General features: G+C 39.2%; 1 protein-coding gene across 3 annotated transcripts in view; it reads left to right on the top strand.

Moving 5' to 3' along the window:
- The window catches only part of TANGO2 (transport and golgi organization 2 homolog), a 39,541-nt gene that overhangs the window by 18,494 nt on the left and 7,532 nt on the right, over positions 1–13,515 (top strand). For all 3 annotated transcript variants that reach the window (XM_064466558.1, XM_064466557.1, XM_064466556.1), the window contains exons 4-6: positions 1,110–1,229; positions 2,109–2,223; positions 11,385–11,455. In XM_064466558.1, the coding sequence (XP_064322628.1) occupies positions 1,110–1,229; positions 2,109–2,223; positions 11,385–11,455 (306 nt within the window). The remainder of the gene's footprint in view (positions 1–1,109; positions 1,230–2,108; positions 2,224–11,384; positions 11,456–13,515) is intronic.

Below are 13,515 nucleotides of genomic sequence, written 5' to 3'. Positions count from 1 at the left end.
CTGAAGGGCCCTGAATTTTTGTCTTTATACCCTTGTCAGCTCTGTTGGTACTTGGCATAAGAAACCAGTATATCCTTCATCCAGGGGGGTGTGTGCGTGGACACCCCGTGAGCGTATGCCTTTGACTTAATAATGTTGTTCCAAATGAAAGCAGCACACTGAACCAAAATAAATCAAATCTATTCTTGTGTGGCTTAAAAATGAAAAAATATTCCGCACTTGCAGCCATTTTGGAAAACGGGAATTGCTGTACATTAATCACTGAGCACACGTCAACGCCGCTGTATGTTTTTCTTCTGTGTGCCTTTCAGCTAAGGTAGAGAACAGCAGCAGAAGTATTGTGTAAAGATGGGGTACGGCTAAACTTGATATTGAAGGTTTGGATACTGAAGAAAGGGGTTTCTGAATAAGGATCCAAAACCTGTTCTTTTGATCTTCTAATGAAAGTTACCTTATGACGCGATTCAGAATTAGAAGTTTCTAACAGTATACTTGTTATACTGAACTTGTTTTTTGTTTTTCCATTAAATGCTTGCTGGTTAATATGAGCTCATTACAAATAGGTCGTGGTTTTTTTGTTTGGTTCGTTTTTGCTGGGTTTTTTAAACTTGTACTCTCTTTCAAGAGGTTTGGTTGTGGGCTTCATTTTTGTGGGTCCCCCTCCTCAATGTAAATTACTGTCACCAGAGTTCAAGATTTTTATCAGCTACATAGCTTACGCTGAATTTTTCTGGTTACTTGTAAATCTAAACTTGCAAATAACGTTAATCTTCATAGATTTGCCTTTTTGCTAACAAGCATTCTGAGACTACTTGACATTTTATGTATTTTAGCATACAGGCAAAGCTTATAATTTTGCTTTTACATTGAATTTTCTCATCATCTCTCATCTGTTACTGCTGTAGCTTGGAAGATATTTGATAGTGCAGAATTGGAGGGTGGGTAACTTAAGTGGCTTACCTCACTTGTCCAGAAAGACAGTCTTGTACCTACTGCATTTTATCCAGCAGTTGGATAAATGCATCAGCATTTGCATTAAGAAATTCTGATTTAAGCTTGCAATTTTGTAAAAATTAATGTAATTGCCTAACTCTTACTTATTCTATTAGGTCTGGATATGGAGGAAGGAAAAGAAGGTGGGACATGGCTGGGAATCAGTAAGAAAGGCAAGATGGCAGCCCTGACAAACTATATGCAGCCAAAGATTGATAAAAATGCAAAAGGAAGAGGTATGAAGGAATAGAAGTAGAAAAAGTGGACAAACAAGCCCTGGTATCACTGTTTTACTGGGATGATTATTTTATTAATTTTTTTTATAACCACTTTATGGACAAATAAAATGGTTTGTGCTATAAACAGAATTTGTGAACTGACAGAGTATCTGTGTGGGGAACTTGACTTGGATAACGATATTCTAATCAAGCAGGCAGAAGTAGAACAAGATGTAGTGCCTAGAGCCTGCAGTTACATTCGGATAAGAAATGCAGCACCAACTGTCTTCTCTTGACAGTAATTCTAATTAACAGCCAGAACAACTAGACAAGCACTGAGCTAGATTTAGATTACAGTGGACTTTTTAAAATGTGTATGTTCTTGTTCAAACCTTAGGGAAATAGTGCAACTTGGATTATGGTGGAGGTTAATCTAAAGGATTATTGTAGTCCCTTCTCCCCACCCACTGATAAATCAGAGGAGCAGAAATAATAGGGGAAAAACACTCTTTCAGAAAAGGGTATCTGTGGGGTTTGGGGGGTTTTAAAGTGAAAATAGGTCTGTGTGTAACCTTCATGTCATACTGTAATGGCAAAACATGTTGTACAGAGAAGCAAATGAACCGTGTGATTTCTAATTGATTTTAGGGTCGTACGTCAGGGAAGTGAAGCAAGACAAAGAGTTTGGCAAGGTGGGAGGAGAGGAAAGGCACATCCAGTATATAATAGTAAATATGAGTTCTGTAGAAATTTTGATGAAGAGCTTTTTCTTTTTTTTTTTTTCCACTGTTATACCCTGTTCGTAAGAGGAGTCTTGTGTCTTATGTTTGTTTTACCAAGCCTGTCAGAATAGTGAGTTCACACATACAAGCTGCTCTATGTACTTCTCTTTCTTAGGTGCTCTTGTAACAAACTTCCTGACTGCAGATCTGGACAGCTACTCTTACTTGAAGAAAGTTTCAGTAGAAGGACATCTTTACAATGGATTTAATTTATTAGCAGCTGACTTGAAGTAAGTCTACAAAACATGACAGTTCAAATGTCAAAGAGAAAGATGACAGCAGTGATGTACGTGTACTTCTTAGCACAGAAGTGTAACTATACAGAAGCCTGTCACAAGCTAAAGGTAGAGCTCTTCTCTTTTGCTAATTGGCATGTAAGGTCCTAATGTTACTCTAGTCATAATTTCCTTTGTTACTTTTTCATCTTTCAAACACTGGAGGGCTGTCTTGTGTTCTAATCATTGCTTCCCACAAAACTTCTTGCGCCTCTTTCCCTAATAGGCCATAGTCAGTCTTTACCCTGAAGGCTACGTGGCTCGTGTTTTGGAGAAAACAAAACCTTGGCTCCGTAATTTCTCAGAAATGATTTTTTTTTTTTTCCTCTGAGAGGTGGCATGCTGTGGCAGAATTAGAACAACTGAAAGCTTTCAGACTGTTATGCCTGTCACAGTGAATGTATCATTAATCTTTGCTGAATGTGGGGAAAAAAAAAATCAGCGTGTAACAAAGACTGTAGCTGCTTCAAGTTTCTGCAGCTGAGGGAAGGACCTTGGGTACTTGATTATAGACGATGTGGTTGGCGCAGCCCTTTCCACTGCGCACACGTGTGTGCACACAAGTATACACGGTGGTCTGCCTGTGTGCTACGCCTGATTCAGAAGAACAGAAATCCAGGGTTAGGTCGTCTCTAGGCTACGTGTCAGCGCTCAGATGCGTACGTCATGGCCATAAGCAGGTGTAAACAGCCAAGAGCACACTACTGCTTTGGCACGCCTTCTGCAGAAGCATTAATCTTACTAGGCCCTGCGCCATCAGGTTGTCATCTTCTGCTCAGCTTTTCTGCGTGCTTCTGGGAAACCATATATATCTAAAGCAGAAGGTACATTTACTGTTCTCAGTGAAAACAATTTCTAGTACCCTATCACTAATCGGCCTTGTTTGTTTTTCACTTTCTGTAGTAGACCCCCTTCAGCTCGCGGTTCAGCCATATCAGTCATTTCTTCCCTGCTCTCCCAGTTTCCTGCAAGTGTTTTGTCTTTTTTCTTTTAAGAAAGGCCTTTATTGCAAATCCTGCCAGGCTATTAGTTTTCATTTTTAAATTTGCTATGATATGGTAGGAAAGTGAAATTCAACTAATAGAGGTGACTGAAGTCTAAAAGGATGAACACAAAAGGCAGACACGTGCTACCTGTGAAGATCCTAGGAATGTATTTCTGCTTTGGTGTGCCTGCTTAGAAATAAGCATATAGGTTATGTCTCTAGAAGCTTAATCCAGAAGCAGGTTAGGCAATTACAGGGTTTGCTGCTTTTCTGTTATTTTTACTCTCTACTTTACCAAGTTTGTTATCCCACCAGAGACTTCCCAAAATTTTTCTGTTGCTTAAATTCATTTTTACCATAGTCAGAGGATGTGGCTTCTTGTGCTCTCTGCTGCGTGTTGCTGCCTGGCTAGCTTACGCAACGTAGAAGGCTATCTGTAACTGAAAGTGTAACAGAAGAAATAGTCTTATTATGTTTTCAAGCAAATATGATGTTCAAGGTGTGACCTGGCAAGCAGTAAGTATGTTTGAGTTTCTCTTTGCTAATTTAGGTAACTAGAACAGTCATAATGGCTGTTAGTATAATGGTATTAAAGTAGGTTCGACTGACCTTATTTGTTAAAGCAATCATTCTAATGTTGGTTCTGCTTCTTTATTCCTCCATGCTAGGCTGACAGGGAATTGTACGTGCAATTGAAGTCTTCCTGTGGTGACGCAGGTCGTAATTCCTTGCTGAGTATTGCTCTGAAAGCTGTATGTGTTTATTAACTTCTCCATTTTGATGTGTCCTTAGCCGTGGATGCTCTGATGAAATGAAATTCTTGGCAAGCTAATGATGCAGAGCAATTTCTAGAAGATATGTAAACTTGTCATTTTAGGAAATTAGAAGTACTCCCAAGAGAAATGCAGTATATAAATGGAAGCTACTTTTCTTTGTAGATAGAAAATGCTACTGCAGCTGATGCTATTTTGTTAGGCCACGTTACTGTTCAAAAAAAAGATTGAAGATGGTTCTTCACATGTTCTTCTGTAACAAATAGTGATTGGCTCTGTTAAAGTGGTGTGAGACGGAGAGGAAACTCCAATTGAAAGTGCAAATGAAGCACCGTTGGGGAGGGGTGTATCTGAGCACAGGGTATTGCTGACTGTAAGCAGCACATTTAGAGATGTACAATGCTTGAGTCTTCAGGTACGCATTTCAGGAAAATAAATTTTTATCTCTTCTCTGTATTATTATGATGACAGTACGCTAGATGATACAGGTGCAATGATGTGAGGAGGAGAGCTGGAAACCACCATACGGGTTGTAAAATCATTGTTTATTTCCACAGCTTTGTGTGACTCTTATTTTAAACATGCATGGGTTTTGACACTTTCAGTTTAATCTGTTTGCTCTGTGGCATCTCCTGATGTCAATTTAAACTCTGTTCATTTTTTTGGTAAGAATATTGTGTTGGAAAAACTACTTAGTAGTACTTTTCTCTGATCCCTTCAGTTTATCATCTTTCTGTACCTGCTGAGTACGAGTGTCATGAATACTTAACCGATTATGCTAAATGTGGTTTTATGTTGAATGTATGGCATATGGCAAACAGTGTGACTCTGGAGTGTTGTGTTGCTGCAAAATTAGCTTCAAAGAAGGCAGTGTTGTTACTCCTCCAGTTCTGACTATCAGTCGGTCTGATTAGAGAGGAACAAGGTTATTGGAAGCTGGACTGGTCTCTAAGATTCAGAGCAGTTTTCCTTCTTTCTCCCTTTGTGGTGATATGAAGTGAGCTGCTTTTGTTGATATTGGGACAGCATTTCTGCTGATATAGATATACAAATGCAAAATATTAAGTATATGTTTAAAAGTGTTTTTATATATGTTATATAAAATATGAGTGCATATATTTTTTTCTTTTTTTCATATATTTTTTAATATGGAAGTCTACAGTTGGTTAGCTATGTAGCAACATCATTGATGAGGTAAAAAAAAACAAACTGAAGCAGGGTTGTTTGGGAGAAGAGTTAACTGAACCGCTGGTAGCGCAGGGCCTTGTAAGATTAAAACACCTAAATGGCGTGACCAGGTTTTAGAAACCCGGGCTGTCTCGGTCGGTATGGGTATCAAGGCAAGGCTGTGTGAGAGGGATTTGATTGCTCTCCGAGATGAGCCCTGGGAGCCTTTCCAGTGAAAAGTGAGACAGGGTCAGACTGCTGGTGTGGGAAGAATGTAGATGGCGAGTTGTCATGACTGCTCTGTAAGCTCACTTACGTTTCTTCTCGTGCATTGTCTGTCAGTCCCACCTTCTGCAGACTACATCTGTCTCGCTCCTTGTGGCTTCCTCATGAAAATGAGGTGTCCCAGTACTTCTCTAGCACGTTTTGTGCTACCATCTTTGAAATATTTCTGCATAGATCCTCAGTCCTTTGCAAGTGTAATGAGATGGACAGTCCAATCTCAAGAGAAGGAAAAAAAGCTCCTGAAAAACCTTTTTGATTTTCTCTCTTCTGGCCGGTGTCAGCTTCTGCCTGGCTCAAAAAATGAGGGCAACACCAAAGAAATGTTTAGACACTGACAGTAAAACCAGAGTAGGGCTTTAAAGCAGACTTTGCATGCTGTGAGTATCCTGCAATGTTCTTTTCACCCCTTCATTTGGTGGTAGGTGGTATATGTACAAAAATGTTTGGGCTTTATAGTTGGTAGTTTGTTGTGTGGTGGGGTTTTGAGTTTGTTTTTTGTTTGTCTGGGCTGTTTTTGGCTTTAGAACAGAGTTTTCTGATTAGCTTATAAACATTTAAGAAAAAAAAAGTTAATCTGTGAACCATAGTAGTCAGCTGAAACTACTCTTCAGTGTTTCAAGCTGCCAGTTTCATCTCTTCTTGTGCGAAAATACATGCACACATCACTCATGAAACAATCCAATGTCCTTGTTTGTAAAATATTTACCCTGTTAGAAGATTAGAGCTCAGTGCCCAGGGGAGCGATCGCTTGGTGACAACCACAGCTTGTGGAGCGTTACAGCCTTATTCCTTTTTTCCTGTTCACTCTGTTTATATTTTTGTTGAACAGGACTTGGAGCCGCCTTGAAGTTGAAGCAGGGTAGAGGTGCAGAAGGACATTGAGTATATTTCATGAGCATTAAGAAGTAATTCTAGCAAACTCTGCATAGCTTTCATGTTGCTATGCAGCATCCATTACTACTGAGATTTATGCTGCCTAGACTATTTCCTAGATTATTTATTATATATTGCTTACATTGTTTGACAGAATGATGTATCGAAGAGCATAATTTTTATGTAGTTTTACTTCTCTTTCTGCTGCCAGCTATGGCTGGGATTTAAAAAAAAAAGTCTACTGGGTCCTATTGTTATCACTTCAGTTATGCCTTTATTACTTCTCCAGTGAAATTGGTGTCTATACTTGTAAAGCTGGGAAGGAAGAGAATCTGAGTCCAGGCCAGGATTTTGAGGCTATTGCTGTGATCAAGCTTACAATGATTTTTTTTTTTCCTCTTGGCTTCTGCCTTTATGTTCAGTACTGAGTATCTGTAAACAGTAGGAAGGGAATAGGCAGAGCCAATGATAAAAGAAAGAGTAGCCGACAGGCGCACTGGACTAGACTTCGGAAGTATCCCCATTTCAGAAGCCTCTTGGAAGGCTTCAGTCGTCTTTTGACAGAAGGCAGCAGCAGCAGTGTTGCACTGCAGGTGAGTGTAATAAAAACACCCATCTGGGGGAACGTGGAATGTAGAAACAAGGTACAGATGTCCTGGATTGGTGACCCTGCAGTTTGTTTGTATTCCCCATCTTTTTGTTAAACTCCAGGGGGTCTTGTTACTGAACTTCTCAATCACGAGAATCTCAGAACAGATGCTAGATGATGATATTCTCTCACATAAAAAGCCATTGCTGAAGGAAGTCAGTAGTGCCTCCTTACTCAGCGCGTGGTCTCGTGACAGGACTTGTCTTACAGCTGTGTTCAAGGGTTTGCTTGGGCCATTTGTCTACCTTTCCATCTAAAACTGTCTTTTGAGACCTCAGGTGATAACAATTGCTCTGATCTTTTCTCTTCATAGACCTCCTACAGCAGATACAGGTTTGACAATTTGAAGAGTATTTAATGCACCAATAAAATAGTTTGTGTAATCACTGGTGTCTTAACTGAAAAAATCCTATAATGACCTTAATGATTTTGCTGTGTTTGCTTAATACATAAAATGTATGTTGTATATTTATAATTGCTAGTGTCGTTTTACTTTTTTAATGACCCAACTGTTAATGTCAAAATAGGCCATTAGCAGCCAACTTTTTTTCTTGTTTTTTAACTTTGGCTTGTTTGTTCTCCCTGTGCTTAGTCACTGTCTGTATGGTATTCATTCCAACTGGATTTTATTTATTGATTATATTTTTAAAAGTACTACTTCTTGCTTTTGAGATAGAGTATAAATAGTTCCCTCCATGAAACACACTAATTCAGCAACTTCAGGTGACCTCAAATACTTTACTCACACGTGGCTTTTTCTGTGCCCCTGTTCATGGAAGATGCGGTGTGCCAGCGCACTCTCAGGAGCGTATGACTTCTTGTACCCCAGCATGTGACTGGGACCAAGAAGTCAGACTGGTCTATTAATGATGGCTCAGCTCAACGCTCTCCCTTTTTAGCTGCCAAGGGATTCTTTCTAGTATTAGTACTGACTGTGTGCCAACTCTAAATGTTCCGATCAGAACCAGCCTGGTAGGAAGGTGCCTAACCCAGTTGGGACAGTCGTGCATCATGCATGTTAGCATCACTTCATGCTAACCATTACCTGGCCATAAAGATAACATAAAGAATGCTGGGGCGGAGAGGAAAGCCCTGATGTTGCTAAAATGCCCAGCTGGTCCTACCCAAACATTAATAAACAAGGACTTGAGAAAGTTAAGTATAACTTCCAGTCAGTTTTTGGCCTGGGTTTAGACTTTGTTTATGTAAGGCTTTGAAAGGGCCATGACATGCTTTGAGCAAGATGATTAACATCATCCTGTTTTCAGAGGTTTCAGTTTTGTGAGAACTGAACTCGTACACCCAGATCTCCTCACAGGAGGTCCGTTGAGCCTTTGAACGCCATTCAGTCTTCACTCCTGTAAGGTCCCAGGCGTCTTGAATATATAGCGTCGTGTTTGCAGCCAAACAAAGTATGGCTCAACTTCTCTGGCTATCTCAAGTTTTTCCTGTCTCTCTGAAGACCTGGCAGAATCCCATTAAGGGAAGAACGTATGTGAGTCTTCTACTTGAAATTTTAGAAAACTTGTAATAGTGTCCATCTAGCTGAAAAGCCAAATATCTTGGTAATTTAAATGAAGGAGCTAGTAATAGGAAAAAGAGTCAGACTCTCCTCATTGTATATGGCATGACTGTAAACATAGTTTCAGGAAATATACCTTTTGCTCATTTTTCCTCACAACTATTCTGCAGACATGTATACTGGAAAAAAATTGCTGAACCAGTACAATAGGTGAATATTTCACTAGAGATTTTTCCCACTCTAGCAATAATTTATTTCTAATACTTAAGCTTATTCAACAAAGAAAACGTGTCCATTGAAAACAGCTCTTGTCTTGATTGCTGTGTTTACCTGCTCAGGAAAAAACTTCTCCCTCCTGCCATGTGTAACTTTTAATTTGGAACTTGTTTGTACCTGATGGAGTCTCAAAAAATAGAAGGGAAGTTCGGGTTGTTGCTAATAAATTTTTTTTCTTCCATGTGTACTTTTCAGCAGCCCTTTCTCATATTCATTGTAAAAGCTATTTTTTCCTCTGCCTTAGCATGTTAAAAAATAGTAATTTAAAAACCCCTTTTGTCTCTGAGAAAATGCAACTCTTGAGATTCCGTAAATGGGTCAAGTATACAAGTTAATCTGTGCTAGTGGAACAGAAATTTGCAACTCAAGAAATTAAGGAAGGAAAATTCTAGTCATATCTTGTGTCACTACTTTGTTTCTGCTGCTTTTGTATTCTAGGTATTCCCGATGCAAATACTTCAAATGGGGTAAAGAAGGAAATGGTCTTTTCGCTAACATACTTTTTTTAAAATTGATGGATAAGAATATTTTTATGGAGTCACAGCTAATTCACTCACATGAGAAGCCCAGCAGAGACTAGCAAAAATCTTTGGTGCACTAGAATTAGGGCCGGAACCAGAAAGGAGTGATCGACATCCAGTGCCCTGCTGGAACTAAAGCCGTGCTCATTGTCATGGTTCTGATGTGGGCACTTGGCTGTGGAGAGTTGGGGAGGTCCCTAAGGAGTCTTGAGATCAGCATAAGGTAAATTTGAACAAGGATCTTCATGTTGAAAAGTAAAACAAAGATAAGGAAAATGTCTAAGCCACTAGAGGAAAGTTCAGAAAATGCCACTTTAACAGTAGATAAATTGTACGTTGAATAACTGAGCTGTGTATAAGATTTAACAATAAAATCAACAATCCACAAAAACCACCCATTATAATTGCTGTCTCCTAAATTTGCTGAAAAACTTGGAGATCTTTCTGTAAGTCATCAGAGAAGTCTTATGGGTTTGGGAGGAGGAAGAGAAGTGCACAGAGGAGGAAAGGCAGTTTTATTTTTTCTTCATGTAGCTCTTTGTTTCTTTTTATATTCCTCCTCTTGCCTCTTCTGACTTGTATAATTAATAAGTTAATACTTCCCTCTTCATTTGGCTGTCTTGGAAATGATGCTATAGAATGTCTTTCAGAATGGCTTTTTAAGAATAATATAAACAGCTAAATCAAGACTGTTTTGCTTGTTATTAAGGTTTGAGTAGCGGATGCTAACTTATGCAGAGCAATTTAACTTTCCGTACATCATTAATGAGATTGTGTTTTGTATACTCTGATTTGCATCAAGGCACAGATATGTCTCTTTATCTTGAGAAAAAATGAGGAGCTGGAAATGGCTTCTCTACTGTATTTATGGTTTATGCTCCTCAATCCAGATTCAGTCTTCACTGCAGGTTTTCTGTGTGTTTGGGCTTTGTGTTTGTTTGGTTTTTGAGTAGGTTTGTTAGTTTGTTCAGGTTTTTTTTCAATTCAAAAAGTCTGCCTGCTGTCTAAGGAGCTAGAGCTTGGGGGACAAATTAAAAGCTGAACTAGTCGAAATGTATTTGTTGGTAACTGGAATAATACCAGGTGAATCACTGGAGTGAAATACAGACTTACATGATCTCATGGCTGTGTTCTGGCAAATCAAAAAACAAACAAAAACCAAAACCCAGACAAACCCCACCAACTGGTAGCAATCTGAGGAATCAGTCTCGTGTCAGCTGATGGGATTGAGGGATGTTGAGAGTGAGGCATCTAATAGCGATCCGTTCCCCACGAGACACAAAGGCATACTGATGACTTGTTTGGGTTCTCTCTTACCAGTTGATTTGGTGTTTGTGTTGTCACGATTAGTACAACTCCTTAAAAATCTATGCTGTTTGGATACGCTGATCTGCTAAGTGAGAGTTACTTGAAATGTTGGAAGATGCCTTTGAACATTATGAGATCCCTCCTGCTAAACCGCGCATGAGAGCGAGCGCTGAAGCCAGTGCCTACCGGTAGAGAGCTTACAAACAGTAACTCCAATTATCTGAAAACAGCCTGAAAATGCGTATCTGTCACTTAAAGGACCCGGCTATGCTCTATGACATTGCCCTAAGGGGGCCTAAAAATTTACTTCTGCCGGGTGAAATGGCCCACAGCAGTCTGCCTCTTTAGAGTGATTCAAAAGAGGTGACGGGAAAATGTTACTTGCTGTGATGGACTGTCCTTTTGTTTTAATGTGCCCCCTTCACCCAGGTAACTAAGTCTGCACTTATTCAAAACCATACAGATTTTTGTCATTAAGCCTGGCTACTTTCCATGCAGGAGTTCTGGGGTTTTACTGAATTTTATTACAGTTACATTGAAAAATTATAATGATGCTATTTGACAGTGGCACAGCTGAGAGAGTATTCTGAGAGAAGGAGAGTAATAGAACTCATCACTTAATCTCTGGGCTGTGGTATCAGAGTAGTAACAGTGGGAGAAACATCTTGCTGTGCCTGAAGATTGCATGAAATTAGAGCGTAATCAAATATAGAAGCTGATGGCTTTTCAAGGAGAAATTCTTATTTATATTTTTCAGTACCACCAAAGGAGATGTAATTTGCTACTATGGAAACAAAGGAGAGCCAGAACCTGTTTTCCTAAGTCCTGGTAGGTTTTCTTCAGAAAGGTCTAAATATTACTCTTTGTTATTTTAAAGGAGTCAGAATCAGCTGTATTTCTCCAGCAATTTAGCTGTTTAAGCATTGTCTTCGCTAACTTTTTTATTGGATTCTTTTAAAAAAACATCCTTAAATTCAAGTATTCACTAATAAACTTCAGTAAAGAATCAATAGTTTGTTAAAAGCTTCTATCTGTGTCAGTGTACCCACCTGCACTGCAGTTAGTGGGATGCTCCTTAGATAACTATGACTGAAGGGGAGGAGTCTGTCTTGAGGAATGGGGTTTTCAAAGGTTTGTGGACTGGACCCAAAATCTCCTTACCCAGCAGTGGCAAGGGCACAGTGTGACTGTGCTCCCCTAGGGATGGAGTTGGCTTTAAAAAAAAAAAGCAACCCCAAAAAACACCGCTTTTATCTGTTGTATCAGGGGGATTGATTTAAAATATTTAAAACATAGGCAGCTGCAAAGAGCACTACTCCAGAATTCGTCACCAAAAAGCCAGTCTAAAGGGAAGAGGACACATAGCAGGCTCTGAGCAGTGTAGCTGGTTGATAACACTTAATGACAGTGGCTCTTATTTTGCCCGCTTAGGTTAATGGTCAAAATGTTGCTGCCAGTAGGCAAATTGTTACTGCAGCAATTACAGTGTAAATTCTTGGAAACAGCTGTTAGATTTTTTACAGCTGCAAGCACAAAACCGGTTTTAATTTTTTTAATATTTCTATTAAAAATTTGGCTGCTTGTAATGAAAAACTGAATCACAAATTTTGGGTATCTGCAGACTGTAGCAAAGGTAGTTCTGGTCCCCACGTTTCAACAACAAATTCCTTTTCTATGTACGTGGCTGCCTTTAGGGAGAGCCAAGTTTTGGTAATCTTTTGCTTATTCTTTTGGATTGTGGTGAGAAGTATTTGGTACCTCTAAAGAGAACACTCCTACTTGTCATCAAATGTTGCTTTGCTGTGTTTTCAAGAGTAAAATCAGAGGCACAAATAAGTTATGACTAATACAACTCAACTGGAAAGGACGGGACTGCAAAAATGATACAGTTCTTTTGTACCTTTTTCATAATTCAGCAAACCAGAGGTTAAAACTGCTGCAAAAATGGATTAGAGTAAAACCATGAAACAAAGTACTGTACGTTAGCACAGAGGAGTGTTTAAGCACAGCCTAGTGTAAGATGCCTGCCTGTTTAGGAATGTGTTTTATAGCATACCTACTGGTGAAGATTAGCTCAGGAATCACTTAGATTTCACAAATTTTAATACAATTTGTAATGACAACTGCAAATGACTAAATATCCTTTCCAATTAAATTTAATTTTTCCCCTGCCCCCCTTCCTGAACATTTATTTTAAAATACGTAGGTACTCTGCAACTGGCAGTGGGCCACAGGGACTGGTCTGTGAAGACTTGATATGCCCTTTAAATATAACAGATACTACATAACCTCATTAATTTCATGACACGTAAAGCTTGAAGGATTAAAGTTGCTTTACAGAAATAAACTCAGCACAAAATAACTCGGAATCCTGATACTTAGGTTATGTAATGCCCTAATGTTTCTATTACCGTTGTGTTCTGGAAGAAAGAAAAACGTTTTGGTATTTCACACCACAGTGTACAATGTGTTAATAACAGTGCTCAAAATCTCAAATTCAGCTAATTTTGGTAAACTTAAAGCTATGATGCTCTGAAGTGGGTGTTTTGGGCGGGGTGGGCAGGTGGTTGTGTGTTGGTTTTGTGGGTGTTTTTCCCCCTAATAAATCAGGCAAAAGCAGTGGTCCAGAGGAGTTGTTGAGAAATGGTGAGGTGGTTTTATTGTCAGTTACACACCTAGGAGACTCTTACTGTCTGAAGGGGTGTTGTGCTTACTTTATCACATGATATACATCTTTCAGAGTTTACTCACCACCCTGATTTTTGAAGCAAAATGGATGCTGGCAATAGGATGAATTAGCAAATTGTCGTAAGAGATTCGTGATGAGTTTGCTGATATATTTGTTTCTGTCCCTCAGACCATGTGGGATAAGATGATAATGAAGTTAT

Source organism: Phalacrocorax carbo, chromosome 15 (genome assembly GCF_963921805.1).
Source record: "Phalacrocorax carbo chromosome 15, bPhaCar2.1, whole genome shotgun sequence".
Classification (NCBI taxonomy): Eukaryota; Metazoa; Chordata; class Aves; order Suliformes; family Phalacrocoracidae; genus Phalacrocorax; species Phalacrocorax carbo.
This window is presented reverse-complemented; position numbering and strand designations above follow the sequence as displayed.